This window comes from Pogona vitticeps, chromosome 4 (genome assembly GCF_051106095.1).
Source record: "Pogona vitticeps strain Pit_001003342236 chromosome 4, PviZW2.1, whole genome shotgun sequence".
NCBI classification, from domain to species: domain Eukaryota; kingdom Metazoa; phylum Chordata; class Lepidosauria; order Squamata; family Agamidae; genus Pogona; species Pogona vitticeps.
This window is the reverse complement of record NC_135786.1, coordinates 122,690,798-122,708,836: the sequence shown is the minus strand read 5'-3', so window position 1 is coordinate 122,708,836 and position 18,039 is coordinate 122,690,798. Positions and strand designations below refer to the sequence as shown.

Sequence of the window (18,039 nt, the reverse complement as noted above, 5' to 3'; positions counted from 1 at the left end):
CCCGGGGGCCTTAAAAGCGGCCGCCTGCGCAACAGCGAGAGCCGCCAGTTCGCCCAGGCTGCTTTCGTCGGCGGAGGCTGCTTTCGCGATGCCAGGCCTGCTGCTCGGGGATGAGGCGCCCAACTTCCAGGCGGACACCACGCACGGCCCGATCCGCTTCCATGAGTTCCTGGGAAACTCGTGAGTACCGGTGTGTGCGTGCGCGTGTGGCTGCCCGAGGGGCGAATCCGGCTCGGCTGCCCCACTCGGTCTCCGGAGTCCGCGGCTGTGACCAGCTCAGAGAGCGGCCGGGAGGGAGGGCAGCGCCGCGCCTCCTTTGCCTCACGTGGAGGGCCCGAAGAGATCCCTCGCCGCCGGCTCGTTGTGCAGGAGGGCGGCCGAGGGGCTGAAGAGCCTCCGGGTTGGGGCCCTTGACTCCAGCAAAGCCATGGTCGGGCCCCGGTGGGGTGAGGGGGCTTCGCTCTCTTCCTGTCCCGGGCGACCAGCCACCCTGAAGGGAAAGCTGACGGGCGGGCCAAGCCTCCGAAGCTCCTTCAGGCTGCCTCCTCGGCCCTCATCACCGGGGTCTGCAGGCAGAAGCGGGCAAGCAAGGAGAAGACGGGTCCCGTCCCCGCCCTCCTGCCGGAGCGGCTGTGGCGGGCCGAGCCGAGGAGGAGGAGGAAGCGTCGGGAGCCCGTTTCAGTCGCGGCCCCTTCTTGCTCTCCAGGCCCAAGCCTTGTGGGAAGGGTTGCGATGTCGTTTTGCCCTGTTTTGAGTACAATGCATTTGGTGAAGGGCCTCGGGATACCCCCCAAAAGGTGGGCTCTAAGTAATTGTAATACAGAGCTAGTTAAGTTACAAAACAGTAAAAGAAACGGATAAGGAATAGTTCTGCTGCCTTCTTAATACTGTAAATTGGAGTCATCCGCAGATTTTGATGAGCAGAAGATTCGAGACGGGAAGGGAAGTCCATATTGCATAATTATACTGAATGCATAATTCATCCCTGCAGTTTATTATCACAACATGTGATGGCGATCCCATGCTTATACTGTATGTCCTTAGCTGATTAGACAGTCATGGGGTTGAGGAGTTATTTATTAGTTTTGTTTCTATGCCGCATTTCTCCCAACAAGGGACCCAAAGTGGCTATGAGTCAGAGTATAAGCTGAGATAAAAAAGGAACCTCCAAAGCTTGACGGACTGTACCCCATGAATAGTAGACAGTGGAAACACACAGTGGTGGAGGGCTGTTTCCTTCAAGCCTTCCTTTTGGAATTCTCAAAATATTTTGTCTGGCCCCAACAAGGAACAGAATGCTGGACTACAGGGATTATTGATCTGATTGATCAGTACCTTTCTTATGCAGTGCTGTGAAAGGTTGCAAAATTATCCTTTTCGGATGGGCTTTTTTACACTTTTATGACAAAGCCTTGCAGACAAGACTGTTACTGATAATAATTATCTAGATAATTACTAACATTTTAAGATATGGTGATACAGTATAATAATCCCTTGTTGTTTTGCAATTTTAAAAAACAGTCTTTTGTGAATTCTGGCTACATTTAACATATCTACTTTCTTCTCCCATTGCAAATGAGTGCCATTTTGACCCTGATTGCTCATAACCAATGGTTAGGTTGTCATTACAATGTACAGTATTTTAAGACAGATAACAGTCGGTAGAGTAAGGGTAGATGGCTGTTGCCTGACACAGTTCATGGAGACTCTGTTTTTCATGTTTAACTAAGGAATTGCATTAGGCAGGCCTACACCAATTTTGCTAGATGGCAAATGACACTCAGCTAGAAGAGTAACAACTGGAGAAGATCTTTTAACAAGCATTGTAAACTGCTTTGGGGATCAGCTGTTATGTGCACTATTGCAGTTCTAAAGCACTTGCCATCACTGGAGTAGAGACATAATGCTTCAACATCATTACACACATGTTGAAACATTCCAAACTTTTCCTAATGTGTCTCAAGACAAGGGAGAATTAATTGATGTATCTTAGTGTTATGTTCCCTGTATGACAACATACTTTCTGCAGCACTTGTGGTGTGGCATCAGGGGCCAGCAGATGCAGCCTCCTACTTTATTTAATTTTATTTAAAATATTTTTACCCACCCAAGGTGGTTGTTCCCATTGCAACTACACAGCCAGAGGTCAGTACTTAAATGTACTTGTTCAGTGACCATTTATACACTCACTGATAAGTAATCATTTGATATTATTCATGAATTGATAAATGGATGAGCAGTTATGCAGATAAATAATTCAAGACCTTGGACTTTACTGAGATTTCTTTTCCTTGGTATGAGTTTTTAATTATTTTCTTGCATGGGGAAGCAGAAATTGTTCAAATTATAAGATAATAATGTATCTCATACCGTATTACCATTGTTATTTTACTATTGCTGGCCCCTCTTTTGTGAAAGAAAGAGTGGGGCAGAATATGAAAACAATGCTAATGCTGTGTACTTGCTAACTATTCCATTTTCTTAATGGAACATATTACTGGGTTTCATGTAGCTTTAATTAATACTATGACTGAAATCTTAGGCAAATAAGTTCTGGGACTCCTTTAAAACATCTCCTGAAACAACTTTTTTTCCTATGTTTATCTGCATGATAAGTACGCCTTTATAGCACATGAGCATATTGTCTGAACACTAGATGCATCCAAGAGAAAATTGGACAACCATCTGTCAGACTTGCTTTGATTTGGATTCCTCTATTGAGGTGGAGGATGGAATTGATGGCCTTATAGGCCCTTTCCAACTTAATGATTCTATGATTCTATGATTAAAGATTTCAAACCTCTTGAAAGACCAGGGTGTACATTTCATGGAAATAAGTGGCTGATCTATCCTGAAAAAACTTCCAGTACAGTAAGGTTCACACTCATAGCAGCTTTTGGATGAACTATATTAAACCTGCATGCCAGGTTGTGACAGTATAGAAACTGATTGTACAGTTCAGCTTGCTGCTAAGTAATTGCCGTATTTTTCGCTCCATAAGACGCACCTCTCCATAAGACGCACGAAATTTTTAGGAGAAGAAAGCAGGAAAAAAAATCTGTTTTCTTCTCCTAAAAATTGGTGAGCCTTATGGAGAGGTCCGTCTTATGGAACGCAACTTAGGACCCTTTAGAGACTCACTCTGCCCCCCCCCGGGGTCAGAGGGGCCAAAATCGCCACCTTCTGGGGCTCTTTTGAGGCTTGGAAAGCTTCAGAAGAGCCCCAGAAGGTGGCAATTTCGCCCCCTCTAGCCCGGTGGGGGGGCAGGGTGAGCCTCCAAAGGGTCCTAGAGTGTGTTCCAGGACCCTTTAGAGACTCACCCTGCCCCCCCGGGGGTCAGAGGGGGTAAAATCGCCACCTTCTGGGGCTCTTTTAAGGCTTGGGAAGCTGGCGATTTCACCTGCGCTGGCCCCGTGGGGGTGGGGGTAGCGTGGCAAGGGTCCGACGGGGCCTTCCAGACCCTTGCCACGCTATCCCCACCCCCCCATGGGGCGAGCGCGGGCGAAATAGCGACCTTCCAGGACCTTTTGAGAGGTTTTCAAGCCTCTCAAAAGGTCCTGGGAGCTGGCGATTTCGCCCGCGCTCGCCCCGTGGGGGGGGTGGGGGAGCATCGCAAGGGTCCTGGAAGGCTCCCTCGGACCCTTGCGACACTCCCCCCCCCACAGGGCCAGTGGGGACGAAGTCACCACCTTCACTCCATAAGACGCACAGACTTTCTACCCCCCTTTTTGAGGGGGGAAAAGTGCGTCTTATGGAGCAAAAAATACGGTATGTGCTACCAAACAGGAGCTGACATCTTATTGAAAGGACTTGGGAAATTACCATAGTGAAATGTTTTTCTTTTTTCTTTATATGTGGAACCTCCAAAAGACCTAAAAATACAGGAAGGTCAGTTTGAGGAATACAGGCAGTACAGTATTAGTGAAGCAGCAGCTCAAAAGATTCTTAATGGTTGGATACTGGAAACTCTGCATATGAAACTACTTTAACTTAAAGGATTTGCTTAACAGGATGGAAACTAAGGCAAAAGAAGCTAAAAGAGAACAGAAAGTTAAGGAGAGCATTTACCCAGCATTGCCCTAGCAGCAATGGTGAACCATCGGTGAACATTTAGAAGTTGCTGAACTCTGTCAGCCCTAGCCAGCGTGGCCAATAGTCAGGGATGATTGGAGTTGCAGTCCACCAACAGTTGGTGGGCCGTAGGTTGTTTGTCTTAATCTAAAAATCCTCCTTAATAGCTCAGTCTGCTTTAGACAGTTTGAATATGTTGTGTATTGCTAGATTTCAGCACTATCTGCTCATCAAGACACTGCCATATGGTTATTTTTCTTTCAGATGGGGCATACTGTTTTCTCATCCACGAGATTTCACACCAGTATGCACAACAGAGCTTGGCCGGGCAGCAAAGTTGGCACCAGAGTTTGCCAAGCGTAACATTAAAATGATAGCCCTTTCCATTGATGATGTCAAAGATCATCTTTCTTGGAGCAAGGTACTGTGATGGGATACAGTGGCACCACTGTACTGTAGTTGTAGAAGATTTGCATGAAACTAAATTGTGTCGCAATTCCAGGGGCCCCTTAATGTTGTTGTGACTTAGTCACCTATATGCATGTACAGTCAAGAGTTTGGGAAAAGCGGGTCATGGTTTCTGTTGCCCTTTTGAAAAACAAGTCTTGTAGTTTTTGCCTAGGATATGCTGACCAATTAACCCACTGTTAATTGGAAGGCAGTAACCACCTGCCCCATATCTCAGAGTGAAAACCTAAAGGAATGCACTCCTTGGTACTGGATTAGTTAGTAGAGTAGCTTCAGCTGAATGAAGCAACGGGGAAGAAATTACTCTTCACAAAGGTTCAGGGCAATTCAATGCCAGCAGATCTCCTGGAAGGGTCTGGAAACTGGAATTTTGGGTACAAAAATGGAAGACAAGTTACTTAGTTTAGCTCAGGGGTGTCCAACCTTTCACCTTCCCTGGGCCACATTAGAAGATGAAAATTTGGTTTGGGCCGCACATAAATTAGGTTTGAGCCGCATGGGGGGGGGGGGCAGCCGTAGCCATCCTCTGCAGCCCCGCTCCAAGCGCGCTTACCGGCAGCTGCGATCTCAGACAGCAGAGGCTGCCAGCTTCGACTCCGGTGGCTTTATGGGGCCAGGAGGGGGTCCACCTATTGACGGGGATGGCGCAATGCAGTCATGCAGCCCCCCTCTCCCCTCCCACTCCTTCCTTCCCTCTCCCCCCCGTTGTGATGTGCCCCAGCCGCATAGCTGGATTTACTCTTTTTATTATATTCTAGATTTAGTTTAACTTGTATTGATACATATCTTTTGCCTTACTTAATTACTTTGAATTTTAAAGTTAGAAGTAACAGATTTCTGCCTATAAAAGAATTGAACTGATTTCAGTGTGAGGAATTTCTCCTTTTTGTTAAAAAGATCTGCTCAATCTGTGAAGGATAAAATAATTAAAAGCTAGGCACAGCGTACTTGTTTAAATGCTGTGCAATGTAACTGGTAGTACCATCTTTTCAATTCAGCCAGTTGTCTTGAGAATGCAGAGGAAGGGCAGCATTTCTAGAATGCTAATAATTACTTGGGTCACATGACAGAGGGAGAGTGTGGTCTGTTTTAGAAGCCGATTAAGACTCTAGCTTGCACAGTTCCAGTTTGTTTAGCTGCCCCTGCTTACATAAATTCTCAAGCAGGGCCTATCAGTTCTTACTCTTACTACAGCAAATGTTTCTGGATTAGTGATGGTGGGGTTGGGTGAGGGAAGAGACTCTCGTCCGAGATAATTTTCTTAAAAGACTGTTTGTGGGTTTTCAGTCTAGATTGTGAAATGCATAAAAAGCAAATGCAAAAATAAGACATGCAAATAAATATGTTTGTTTTGTGTCTGTAATGATTATTTTGCTTGAACCTTGGACAGTAATAACTCTGATTGCATAATGAATCCCTTTAGTCATTTTCACTGTTCCACTTAAAGCAGCAGTCCCCAATCTTTTTGGGGCCACGGACCGGCCAGGGGTAACGAGCTCCATGCATGGGGGGCACCCCGCGTGAGCGCAGTGGATGTGTCATGCTTTGCAGGGGCGTGTCATGCTCATACATGAGTGCGACACACCCACCGTGCGGGCGGGGGGCGCAGATCTGAATCTGTGGCCTAGTTCTGGTAAGACCACGGACCGGCACTGGGCCATGGCCCGGGGGTTGACGACCCCTGATTTAAAGTGTTCTCTCAAACATAAAAGAGCAGACAGCTGTATTCAGCCATTTTGAAAAAACGTCAGAGGAACAGTACAGTGGGGTCTCTACTTAAGAACGTCTCTACTTAAGAACAATCCAACTTAAGAACAGCTCCATTTGCTAAATTTTGCTTCTACTTGAGAACAGAAATCCAAGATAAGAACAGGAAAAAAAACCTTTCCTGCTCTTTTTTTAACCTTAGGTCATCTTAGGTTAAAAAAAATTCTCCCCCTAGTGGTAGAGTACGTATTAACCAGCTTTGCATTAGTTCCTATGGGAACTAATGCTTCAATGTACGAACGCACCTCTACATAACAAAAAAACAGCCAGAACGGATTAATTGGTTTTCAGTCCATTCCTGTGGGAAATTTTGCTTCAACTTAAGAACGTTTCAACTTAAGAATACCATTCCAAAACTGATTAAGTTCTTAAGCAGAGGTTTCACTGTAGTTTCTATGGACAGAAAAGAGCAGATACGGATTAAATGGTTTTCAATGCATTCCTATGGGAAATGCAGATTCAACATAAGAACTTTTCAACTTGAGAACCACCTTCCAATACGGATTAAGTTCTTAAGTAGAGATCCCACTGTAGGTTGAATATTTTGATTAGACTCATGTAAAAGTCAAAGTAGTGTGCAAATCTGAATGGGAAAATGTACAGTGGTGCCCCGTATAGCGAGGTTAATCCGTTCCGGATTAACCTTCGCTATACGAAAACATCGCTGTGCGGGTAAGCAAAGCCTATTGGAACGCATTAAACTTAGTTTAATGCGTTCCAATAAGCGTGGAAACTTACCCCTCCAGCGATGTTTTTGCTCCGGCGGCCATTGTGGAGCTGCCGATCAGCTGATCGGCGGCTCCAAAATGGCCGCCGCATGACCCGAAATGGCCCCTATCAGTGTTTTCGCGCCCTCCCCTTGCTTACGGAGGTCGCGAAAACACTGCGGGGGGGCATTTCGGGCCATCCGCGGCCCAAAATGCCCCCCCCCCCCCGCAGCGTTTTCGCGACCTCCGTAAGCAAGGGGAGGGCACGAAAACACTGATAGGGGCCATTTCGGGTCATGCGGCGGCCATTTTGGAGCCGCCGATCAGCTGATCGGCGGCTCCAAAATGGCCGCCAGAGGCCCCAATCGTCGCAAAGTGAGTGCGGGGATTGGGGCTGATCCGTCTAGCGATCCCCAAAAAGGGATCGCTATACGGATTCTTCGTTAAACGGTGCACTCGTTAAGCGAGGCACCACTGTACTAATTTGTGGCTTTAGCTGATCCTTGTACAGATATTTGTACACTGAAACACGAGGTGGTTTGTAAGCTTTGGTATCCAATTTCGGAGCCAAAATAGTCTTTCATCGCTGGCTCTCTAGGAAAGGAGGAAATGCAGGTCCGCAGAAACTGTTTTTCTCTGGCCTGTGACAGGTGAGAGGGTCTTTCCTCTCCAAAGCTGGGGCAGAGTTCCCTCTGGAAGGGCAGAGAAAGGGAGAAACCAAGCTTCCTGCAGCTGCTCGTTCCAAAGACGGGTGCCAAAGCTGATCTTCCCGCTGGCTGTGGTGTTCTGGGCTGTGTGTGCGCATGCCATTGTGTGCAATCTCCCAAGGGCCCGTGCTTCTGGTGGCAGAGTTCAGTGGCACTCCTCCCCCCCCTTATGATCTCATCTGCCAGTCTTCTTTTCAAGCTGCTTGCAGCTAGTTTAATCCCCCTCCTGCCCCCAATCTTTCCCAGGTATTTGAAACTCTTCATTTTCTTCCTCTGCTTTCTTCTGAGAACCCTTGTCTGCTTGAATACTGACTATTAAAAGCAGTTTAAACTTCCAGTACTGCTGCCTGCTGGTTTTTTGTGTTTTTTCCTAGTCTGGGCACGTGAGCCCAAAAAGGTTTGCAATCACTGCCCTAAGTACTAGAACAGGCTATAAATATAAAACAGAAATAAAATGTCAGCTCTGAAAAAATAGACTGGATTATAGTTTACTGTTTTAAGAAGAAATATGATATGTAGGTAAATAGTAACATTTATGTTGAGTCTTCATACATAGCAAGAGACATCAGTTTTAACTATTTTGTAGAAATGTGATACCCCTTTATCGTTTTTTTGCAAACAGACAACATTTTGACAACTACCCACCTGAACATGCCAAATTTTGTAAAAATGTATTTTAAATATCATACTTAATGTTCTTTCACGTAGATCTTTCTTGTAGAATCCAAATATATTAGCCATTCCTGCTTATATTCATAATTTCTTGTTGTTCGTCAAGTTTTTTTTTCAGGATTAATTTTAAACATTAATTTATAATGCCATCTATATTAAGTTAAACAATTTTATACTGTTTTTCAGTGGGGATGGGTGCGTAGAAATATAGTTTAGAACAAATTTGTCTAAAATCTAGGTCCACGTAGAATATTCAAATAAAGTCTCAAACAGAAATGAAGTCATCAGTTCATGTTATGTTGACTTGGCTTGTTATCTTGACTGTAGCTACATATCACTTGTAGATTTCTGGTTTAAAAAAATAATCAAAAGAATAATTTTTATTTCACTGATTCATGAAGTATACTATACATTTCAAATATGCATTAGCTCATTTTTACTCAACAAGCCATAAGGCAAGGTTTTACAGTGGTGCCTTGCATTACGATGTTAATTTGTTCCAGCGAAATCACTGTAGAATGAAAACACTGTAATGCGAAAATAAAAAGCCCATTGAAATGCATTGAAACCCCTTCAGTGCGTTCCAATGGACTGGAAACTCACCGTCCAGCAAAGATCCTCCATAGGGTGGCCATTTTCAGTGGCTGTCTTGCGAGGAATCTGTCCCAGAAAGCAGCAGGGAGCCATTTTATTTACCCGGCGGCCATTTTGAAACCGCCGATCAGCTGTAGAAAAATCATCGTTTTGGGAAGAATCGGTTCCCGAAGCAGGGAACTGATCATCGCAAAGCGAAACAAGCCCGTTTAGATCATCATTTTGCGATCGCAACAACGTCATAATGCGGGGCAATCGTAATGCGGGGCAATCGTAATGTGAGGCACCACTGCATTTAGGGCATTATAGTGGGCTCCTCAGGTAGCTTACATTTTAAATATATACATAAGGACAAACTATGGAAAAAAGTTGGAATAGTGAATGGTCCTGAAGAATTGTTACTCTTCTAAACATATTAAGTAGCATCATCTTACCCACAGTGCTTTCTGCTCCCAAATCCCTTTTTTTTTCACTGACACAATATTGCTGCATTTTCTACACATTCCACTCTCTTTCTGGCATACTTCTACATGATTCCTTATTGTATTTGCATTCATTAGGTACCTAAACTCATCTTGTGGATCTTCATATAATCAGCCCAATCTGTGGTTCATCTGCACAGGGAATAACATTTTTGAGAGATATATCCCCCAGATAAAATTTCCCACATGTTCTTTTAAAGATTTCTGTAGTGCTAATCCCACTGTACCCAATGTTTTGGCTGAAATGTTCTCTGTGACCAGAGTTTAACCTACGAAATGTTCTTGCCATACTGTTTAACTGAGTGAGAATGTTAGTCATGGCTACCTGTTAAGTGTGAAAGTAAATTTCACTTACCAGAAGGATTTCCAATTTTTTTGTTGACAACGGAGTCTTGTCCACCTGTATTGACCATAGAGTATTTTAGTCTGGTATCTGACAGATGGATACCATGTGTTTTCTTTGAGTAATACATATTTGAGAAGGCCCTGAGGTGAGCATGCATAGCTGTATGCCGCATCTACTAATGAAGTCAGTGAAATTTATTTGCAGTATATGTAAGGTTTAATTCTAACTGAGGTTCTAAGCCTGTTTCTTGGATCAGTGAGGTTGAACTGACTTCTTTATTGATATAACTTAAACAAAGTGGTGTAAAGTGCCAACTTGTGAGGCTCCCAAGGTGGAAGCCCTGGTTGGAGTGCCGCTGCTCTCGAAGAATAGCAGCCAGACCCAGACTTCCCCCCCACCATCCCCACCGCGACGGGAGGAGAAAGGAGTGGAAACCCCTGATTGGGGGGCAGAATGCGGCGGAACCCTCACCCTAAGCAAGGGAGTAGATATCCGGGACCTAGAAGAGGACATGAAGGGGTTAAAGATTGCCCGCGAAACGGGACGGTTTCAGGCGGGAAAAAGAGGGGAGGAGATAGAAGCGGGGATGGGGGATATAAGGGGAAGACCGAAGGATATTCCAGGCGGTTGGGAGTGGGTGTGGATGGAGGACCCCTGGACCCACAAGTGGGAACAAGTCCGAGTACCCCATGAGGAGGCGGAGAGACGCCGTCAACTGGGGTTGAAGCCGCGTCCGTCTTACTGGGGTGAGACGGAGGCGAAAGAGTGGCGCAGGAAACTATGGGAGGAGAGAGAGGCGGTAGCCAGAGAGTTGGAACGCAAGCGTCAATGGCACATCGCCGAATTGAGGAAGCTGGGGGGTTACCCGGCCCCTGGGGCTTCACAGTAGAAGACGGTTCCTCTTGGGACGGCTGGAGTGGAGATGAGGAGACCCTACCCTTGTTATCCCTGGAAGAAGAGGTGAACCCTGGACCAGGGACTGTGCCGACTTCAACAGGACCCTGGAACCCAGAGAACTCTAACCCTTTTGTACATAGTTTGTGGACTCCTTCCAAACCAAACCTTGGACTCCAAACGTCCCTAAACCCTTTTATGGGTATAGTTACTGATGATGTTAAAGTAGAAATAAATACGTTGCCGTTTGACTTTCCTCAAGAGTCTCGTCCGTTTATTGAAGAAAGGACAGCCCACACACACGAACCCTCACACAACTGCAGAAGCTGAATGGAATGCTCCTCAAATATGGAGGAGATTGATCTGAGACGAGCCTTGTTCCATAGAGCTCGCCCTTTTACATAAGATACTGTCATTCCCAGATCGCTTTCCCAAACCATTTTGGGACCTAATTTACAATCATAGTGGGATTCAATCATTATTAAATATAATTTTGAAGCCAGTCCCCACTGGATATTTTCTGAGACTAGCAGTAATGTTTCAAATTGATCTTGATCTTACTTAATCTTTACTTTTCTATTTTTACTTTTCCGTCTTTACTTTTTCATTTTGATCTTTACTTTTCCATCTTGAATGATATTATGGATGTTTTAAATTGCTGCTTTTAATTGCTTTTCTGTTATTTCTATTGTAAGCCGCCCAGAGTAGACATGGTCTAAATGGGTGGGGTATAAATTTAATAAGTAAGTAAGTAAGTAAGTAAGTAAGTAAGTAAGTAAGTAAGTAAGTAAGTAAGTAAGTAAGTAAGTAAATAAATAAATAAATAAATAAATAAATAAATAAATAAATAAATAAATAATATAAATTCAGTTAATTGTCTAGTGCAGTGGTTCTTAATCTTTGTTACTCGGATGTTTTTGAACTGCAACTCCCAGAAACCCCCGCCAGCACAGTTGGTGGTGAAGGCTTCTGGGAGTTGCAGTCCAAAACTCCTGAGTAACCCAAGGTTAAGAACCAGTGGTCTAGTGGCCTGTGCTTTCACTACTTGAAATGAAGAAAAATGAACATGAAATATTTGAAAGCAGTAGGCTGGGATAGTAACTTATTTGGTTTAACAGTTGCTCCCCTGATTTGAACCAGAATACAGATTTCTTAATTGATATAAATCAGTTTCCCCACAATTAAATTGAGTCCATTTATCAACATCATGAAATAGGAATGGCTAATGAAAGAGGAGTCCATGGTACTGGAGCAGAAGAAAATATATTTTGCTAGTCTTTCCAAAATTTTGCTGCATTACTAAGGAATGGATTGGTTATCAGTGGTATGGAACTTAATTTTATAAGGGAAAATAAAATCTCTTTCAGATTTTCCAAATCCTGATATTTTACTTCCATGTGAGAGTTTGGAAGCCAACAACTATACAAAATTTTGTTTTATCTGGAATGCTACATAATAAACTTAAAAATTTGGGTCCCACAATCCTCCATTTTTTCATTATGAAAATTCACTGCATGAGATACTCTCGATTTCTTGGAACTATGAATAAAATTCATACATATAGTCACCCAGTATTTAAAGACCATATCTAATATCTCTGCAGGCAGAACTCGAGATAACTTAACCTAGGCAAAATTGACTTCTGAACTGCCGCAATATGACACAGTAACAACAGATTCAATATTTGCCATTGTATAAATTTTTGTTTAACAGTAGTTTATTAACATTAGTCAATTGATAGTGAACCTTGACTCCTAAGTATGCATGCATGCAGTCCCTGGTATTCAGGAAATGATTTTGAACCTATAAATCAGTATTTATTTTCCCTTGATGTAGGACATTAACGCCTACAATGGTGATGAAATCACAGAGAAGCTTCCTTTTCCAATAATTGCTGATGCAAACCGGGAGCTTGCAGTCCAGCTGGGCATGCTGGACCCAGATGAGAGAGACAAAGATGGTATACCTCTGACTGCTCGTGTTGTAAGTATTCTGTATCTTTTAAATACTGTATTTCTACAGATTGAAGCTCTCTTTGCTGATTAGTAACCATTCTTTCATCCTTGTAATATAGTTTTCTACCAGGTAAAAGAGGTGTGGGAAATCTCCAGCCTGTTAGCCAAATATGGCTTTTGAGTCTCTCAGGCTTCCCCACCCTCCAAGTTCAGCTGCCTCCCAGAGATCAATTGGGCAGTGGGAGGGGGAGATACAGGGACAATAAGCTTCAGTCTCTTAATGATACATAGCAAATCATCTAACATTCTGAATGATACTTAGCTATACCAAGCAGCCTGATTAATCTGTTCATCAACAGAAGATATTTGTCTTCTATAGAACTGACAAGGCTTGAGGCCCACTCAGTCACACTAGGGGCCTTGAGCAGTATGTTGTCTCCATACCTTGTTTTTTATGTGGAAATTAGTGAATGTTTAGATTTGTTGCAAGGATGAATAAGGAAATATTGCATCATGCTTAGACCTTTAGAGATATGATGAGCAATAAATCTAATGACAAATAGCGCAATGACAAATAAATTTCTTATGTCTTATGTCTTATGTCTTAAAAGTAAGATGGAGTGACCTTAGTTGGAATACAAATTCTATAAAAGAGATTATTGTAGAAATTGGAGAAAACAATAGGGATTTATACTTTGTGCTAGCAGCAAATATAACATGAAAGTAATATTGCAAGAAACAATCGTAAGACAACAATAAGTAGCATTACAAGCAACAAGAGTAGGTACTTCTACTGTTTGGGGCAACTTCTAAAAATTAACGTTTCTTCTGAAAAAGCAGTGTCAAAGTAATGTGTAAAAAGAGGAAATGTTACATTTTACTCCAATACATTAATGGTAAAATATTAATTCCTCTTGAGATAAATAAAGTGCATTGATAGAAAGTCCTCTTGTGGCTCATGTATAAGATCAAATAATATGGTTAGAACAGTATTTGTGAGAAGTCTGAATACAACAGTTTTCTGAAAGTATTCCTACTAAAAGTGGCACCCCAAACGAATTTTTTTTTGTTCTAGAGATGGTACCAGTAAAGAAATAACGAACTGGATTTCTGAAAGATTAGTTGCCCCTTTGTGGTAAATTTTTAAGGTTCTCATTCTGTGGCTTCGCTTTGCAGGTGTTCATTTTTGGTCCAGACAAGAAACTTAAACTCTCTATCCTCTACCCAGCAACCACTGGAAGAAACTTTGATGAGATTCTAAGAGTGGTTGACTCCCTGCAGCTGACAGCAGCTAAGAAAGTTGCTACTCCTGTTGATTGGAAGGTAATTATTTATACTTAATTAAGTTTACTTAGTACTCCCAGTTTGGTATAATGGGTTCTAGACAAGGATTCTGGAGAACAGAGTTCGAATCCTGATTTGGTTGTGGAAACTGTCTAGGGGAGTGAAACTAGTAAAATTGCTCCTTAATATTTCACTTACCTTGAAATCCCTAGTAGGGTCAATATAAGTGTTCTGACTTGATGGCACAGAACACAAACACAAATTTACTTAAGGCTGCAACTTGCTCATATTTTTTTGAAATCTTCCATTTATAAGCATATTCCTAATTTTATAAGAATCAGTAGATTCAGTTTCTGCCTTCTGAAAAGTAGGGGGAAGTTATAGTCATTTCACACAGGCCGAATATACTGCATAGGAAACAGTTTGAGATGACTTTAGCCAGAGAAATTTCTTCTATAGGATTCACTTATATAGAATCATAGAATAAAAACTAAACATTCCTTGTTCTTTCAGTCTTTGCTCACAGGGCTTGGTTTCCAGTCCCCTGATCATCTTTGTTTTGTTCCAGTTTGTTGGCATGTTTGTTGCGATGTCCAGAACTAGACACAGTACTCCAGATGAGGCCTAACCAGTGCCAAATAGAGGGAATTAGTACTTCACAAGATTTGGAGACTTCATTTCTGTTAATGCAGCCTAAAATAGTCTTGGCCTTTTTCACAGCAACCTTACAGAGTTGGCTAATATTCAGCTTGTGATCTGCAACAATTCCAAGTTCCTTCTTGCTCATAGTTTTACTGAGCCAAGTATCCCCATGTTGTAACTGTATGTACTATTGGTAGTCAAATAACTTCCAAGGAGAACATTACTAGTTGTTTTTGAGAAATTTTTGAAATGGGTCCTGATCCATCATCCTGCCTACTGCCACCATAAATCAACTTTTCTTCTTCATGTGCTAAGATTATTTAAGTGTCAAAATATTTAGTATAAGCAATAAAAGTTTGGGAATATAATATTTTACTTATGCCTATTTGCAATAAAAAACCACTGTTCAACAATTTTTACAACACAGCCATATGTGCATTTATTCAGAAGTACACCCCATTGTGTCAAATTTTGCCTGGGCCCTTGTCTTTTGCTTTCCATTCGTGTGTATAGGTCTTTAAATACAATTGTTTATTGCTTGGGCTGACTGGATGGAATATGGGGGATGAGGTGAATTTCAGTGGCTTGTCTAAATCCATACTGTGCATTTGTATAACCATATGCACCTAAAATGGCCAAATTCATGTTGCAAAAGAAATGAAATGTATGATATTCTAACTTCAGAGATTTTCACAGTAGTGCATTGATCATGTGGATATATGGGCAGTTTCAATGAAATCATGCCTTAGATTATATGTTGTTGCAAACCAAGGATGTTTTATGCATTCATGGACCATCATTTCTAGTCTTCAGTGATAGGTGGGCATTGGAAGATTAGTGTGCCTGCAGCTGTCCTAGCAAGGTGCTACTTACTAATGTTCTCTCCCTGTCTTTCCCAATAGCCTGGAGATGAGGTTATGGTGGTACCAAGTCTTTCGGATGAAGAGGCCAAAAAGTTGTTCCCAGGAGGAATTTGTGCCAAGAACCTTCCATCTGGCAAGAATTACCTTCGTTATACTCCTCAACCTAAGTAAAAACTGTGAAGTGAGATTGAGCAAACCAGAATGGTGATCACAAGGACTCTATAGAACAAGCTGATTTAACTGTCCTCTGTAAAAGTATGTTTGGGGGGGGGGGGGTTATAGCCAAGGACTGGCTAGCTACACTATTCTGGTTACATTCTTTTTTGAAAAATGTTGGGCAAATATCCTTGGTCTGGCTAATAGCTGCAAGACCGTGAAAGCTTGTTCTGTTCAGACCTATGATCGTTTGTTTTGGATGTCTTCTTGGAGCTGAATCTGTAACATGGCACCAATAAGTATTACTGATTTATTTGATCTGCTTTCTATTCTCTATGGATTGTCTCTTCAGCACTGGAATTTTTTAACGGGGCAAATAATTTTGTATTCTAATGTATGCAGAAAAATTCAAAACATTATGTTGTAATGATCACATGAAATCAGGTCCATTAGAAATGTGAGTAATTTTTTTTCTACAATTGAAGTTTGTTCCAGAAGCCATGTGCCTTTATTTCAGATTAATCTCAAATATTAATGAAAAGCTTAATTTAAAGACTTGATAACTTTTGTTATGCTGTACTTGGAGATGTTGGTTAAATGACTTTACTAAACATTTTCATCTTTTGTTTTTTGTTCTGAAAATGAAAAGATCTGCTAAAATATTTAGTGTCTGTTCTTCATTTATGTTAAATATGTTTGATCATGTACATTATGACATAACTGCAAAATAGGAAGGACTTTACCAAGAGTGAATATATTAGGATGCCACATAAAATCACAGCTCACACCAATCTTCATAGGTAGCATGGAAACAGTATTCTTGTGCTTCCATAAAATATAGAAAATAGCAGTAAAAAAATCTCACCATAGGGAACCACAATATTACATTCTCCCATGTAATAATTCTGCTATCACCTATTTGTATAAAGCCCTCTGGATATTACTGAACTACCCCTCCCTGTTGATTAGTCTGGATACAGCTGAACTGAATTCAACAATAGAAGGAGGGCTACATTTTAACATAAAGCTAAGATTTGACATAATTTTGACAACAAGCACTTTGCATCAATTCCAGAGATATTTCATCAAAGTATTCTTCACATATCTATTCTGATACTACAAATTCAACTGAACCCAATAAAATAAAATCTTGTATTTAATTTTCTTCTCCAAAGTGCCCAGGCTTTGAGGGCCCTAGCTATTGTTACTGTATTTTTCCGTGTATAAGATGAACCCCCCTTTTTCTAACCCCAAATTAGAAAAAGCAGGGATCAAAGGGCTCCTTTGTTGCTAAGCCCTGTGCCTCGGCAAAAGGCAAAGTGGCTGTCAAAGTGACTGCCGCTTTTCCTCGCCTTTTGAGAAGGCACGGAGTTTAGTAAAAAAAGGAAAGGGACCCGTTGCTCTCTTTTTGCTAACCTCCGTGCCTTCCCAAAAGGTGAGGGTGCGCTGGAGCCGTAGACTACTCCCCTTCCTTTTTGCTGAACACAGCATGCCTTCACCTTTTGAGAAGGCATGGAGGTTAGCAAAAAGGGAGCAACGACTCCCCTTCCTTTTTGCTAAAGCCCCGTGCCTTCGCAAAAGGCAGTGGTAAAGAGCTGCCTTCCGTGTATAAAACAACCCTCATTTTTCTCAAATTATTTAAAGAAAAAGTATCATTTTATACACGGAAAAATATGGTATGTGACAAGTATGTGATCAAAGATCCTGACCTTAAAAAAAGTGTACAGTACCTGGAGAGGGGTTCTGTCTTGATCCAACCAGTAATGATGGGAAAGGGATGTTTTGAGCTAAAGCATCCCAGACTGATGGCCCTCCAGTCTGTTTAAAAACCTCATGAAAGAGAAGCCACCACTTCCCATGGTAATCCATCCAATAGTCAAACAGCTGTCAGGAATCACTGTTTAATCAAAATCTCTTGTTCTTCGAATCAATTATATGCACCCTCTTGGCCACAGAAAACAAGTTTGCTCCATCCTCCGAGTTAGCCCTCCAAATATTGGAAGATGGCTTCACATACCACATACAGTTTCTCCAGACTAAAATTGCACAGCTCTCAACCATTCCCAATAGGGCTTGGTTTCCCAACCATTAACCATCTTGGGTGCTCTGTTTTGGATACCTTTCCAGCTTTTCCATAAACCTCTTAAACACCGATGCACAGAGCTTGACACTACCCTAGATTGTGGGGCAACAGCAAGCTTATGGGTCCGCTGTGAGGGGGAGGCGAGCCTGTCCTGTAAGCGAGGAGGCAACAGGAAGAGCTGCATTTCCTCACATATCGCTTGGTGTGATGTAGATAAGGGGCGGGTATGTGTACTGCCCAGAAGCTGGTGTAATAGGATAAGAAATGCCACAGTATGTGCTTGGTAGGCTACGTTTCGCTGCAGTAGGCGTTTTAAGGAAGTAATAAATATGCACTGACATGGTGCGG

The 18,039-nt window shown here is 42.3% G+C and overlaps 2 protein-coding genes across 8 annotated transcripts in view; one reads left to right on the top strand and one right to left on the bottom strand.

Moving 5' to 3' along the window:
* The first annotated feature begins 21 nt into the window (after positions 1–21).
* PRDX6 (peroxiredoxin 6) lies at positions 22–16,268 on the top strand. The gene is made up of 5 exons (XM_020798514.3): positions 22–180; positions 4,336–4,492; positions 12,545–12,691; positions 13,840–13,986; positions 15,492–16,268. The coding sequence occupies exons 1-5, from the start codon at positions 89–91 to the stop codon at positions 15,621–15,623; spliced, it is 675 nt and encodes a 224-aa protein (XP_020654173.3). The 5' UTR covers positions 22–88; the 3' UTR covers positions 15,624–16,268.
* ANKRD45 (ankyrin repeat domain 45) overlaps positions 8,193–18,039 on the bottom strand; it is a 46,331-nt gene continuing 36,484 nt past the window's right edge. For 3 of the 7 annotated variants that reach the window (XM_078392410.1, XM_078392416.1, XM_078392411.1), the window contains 3 exons: positions 9,824–9,868; positions 8,996–9,117; positions 8,193–8,740 (listed from right to left, as the gene is read on the bottom strand). In XM_078392410.1, coding sequence (XP_078248536.1) covers positions 8,720–8,740; positions 8,996–9,117; positions 9,824–9,868 — 188 coding nt within the window. In that variant the 3' untranslated portion in view covers positions 8,193–8,719. Of the gene's footprint in view, positions 8,741–8,951; positions 9,167–9,823; positions 9,869–18,039 lie in introns of those variants that run through there. The other 4 variants (XM_020798511.3, XM_078392414.1, XM_078392413.1 and 1 more) reach the window with 3 other exon arrangements.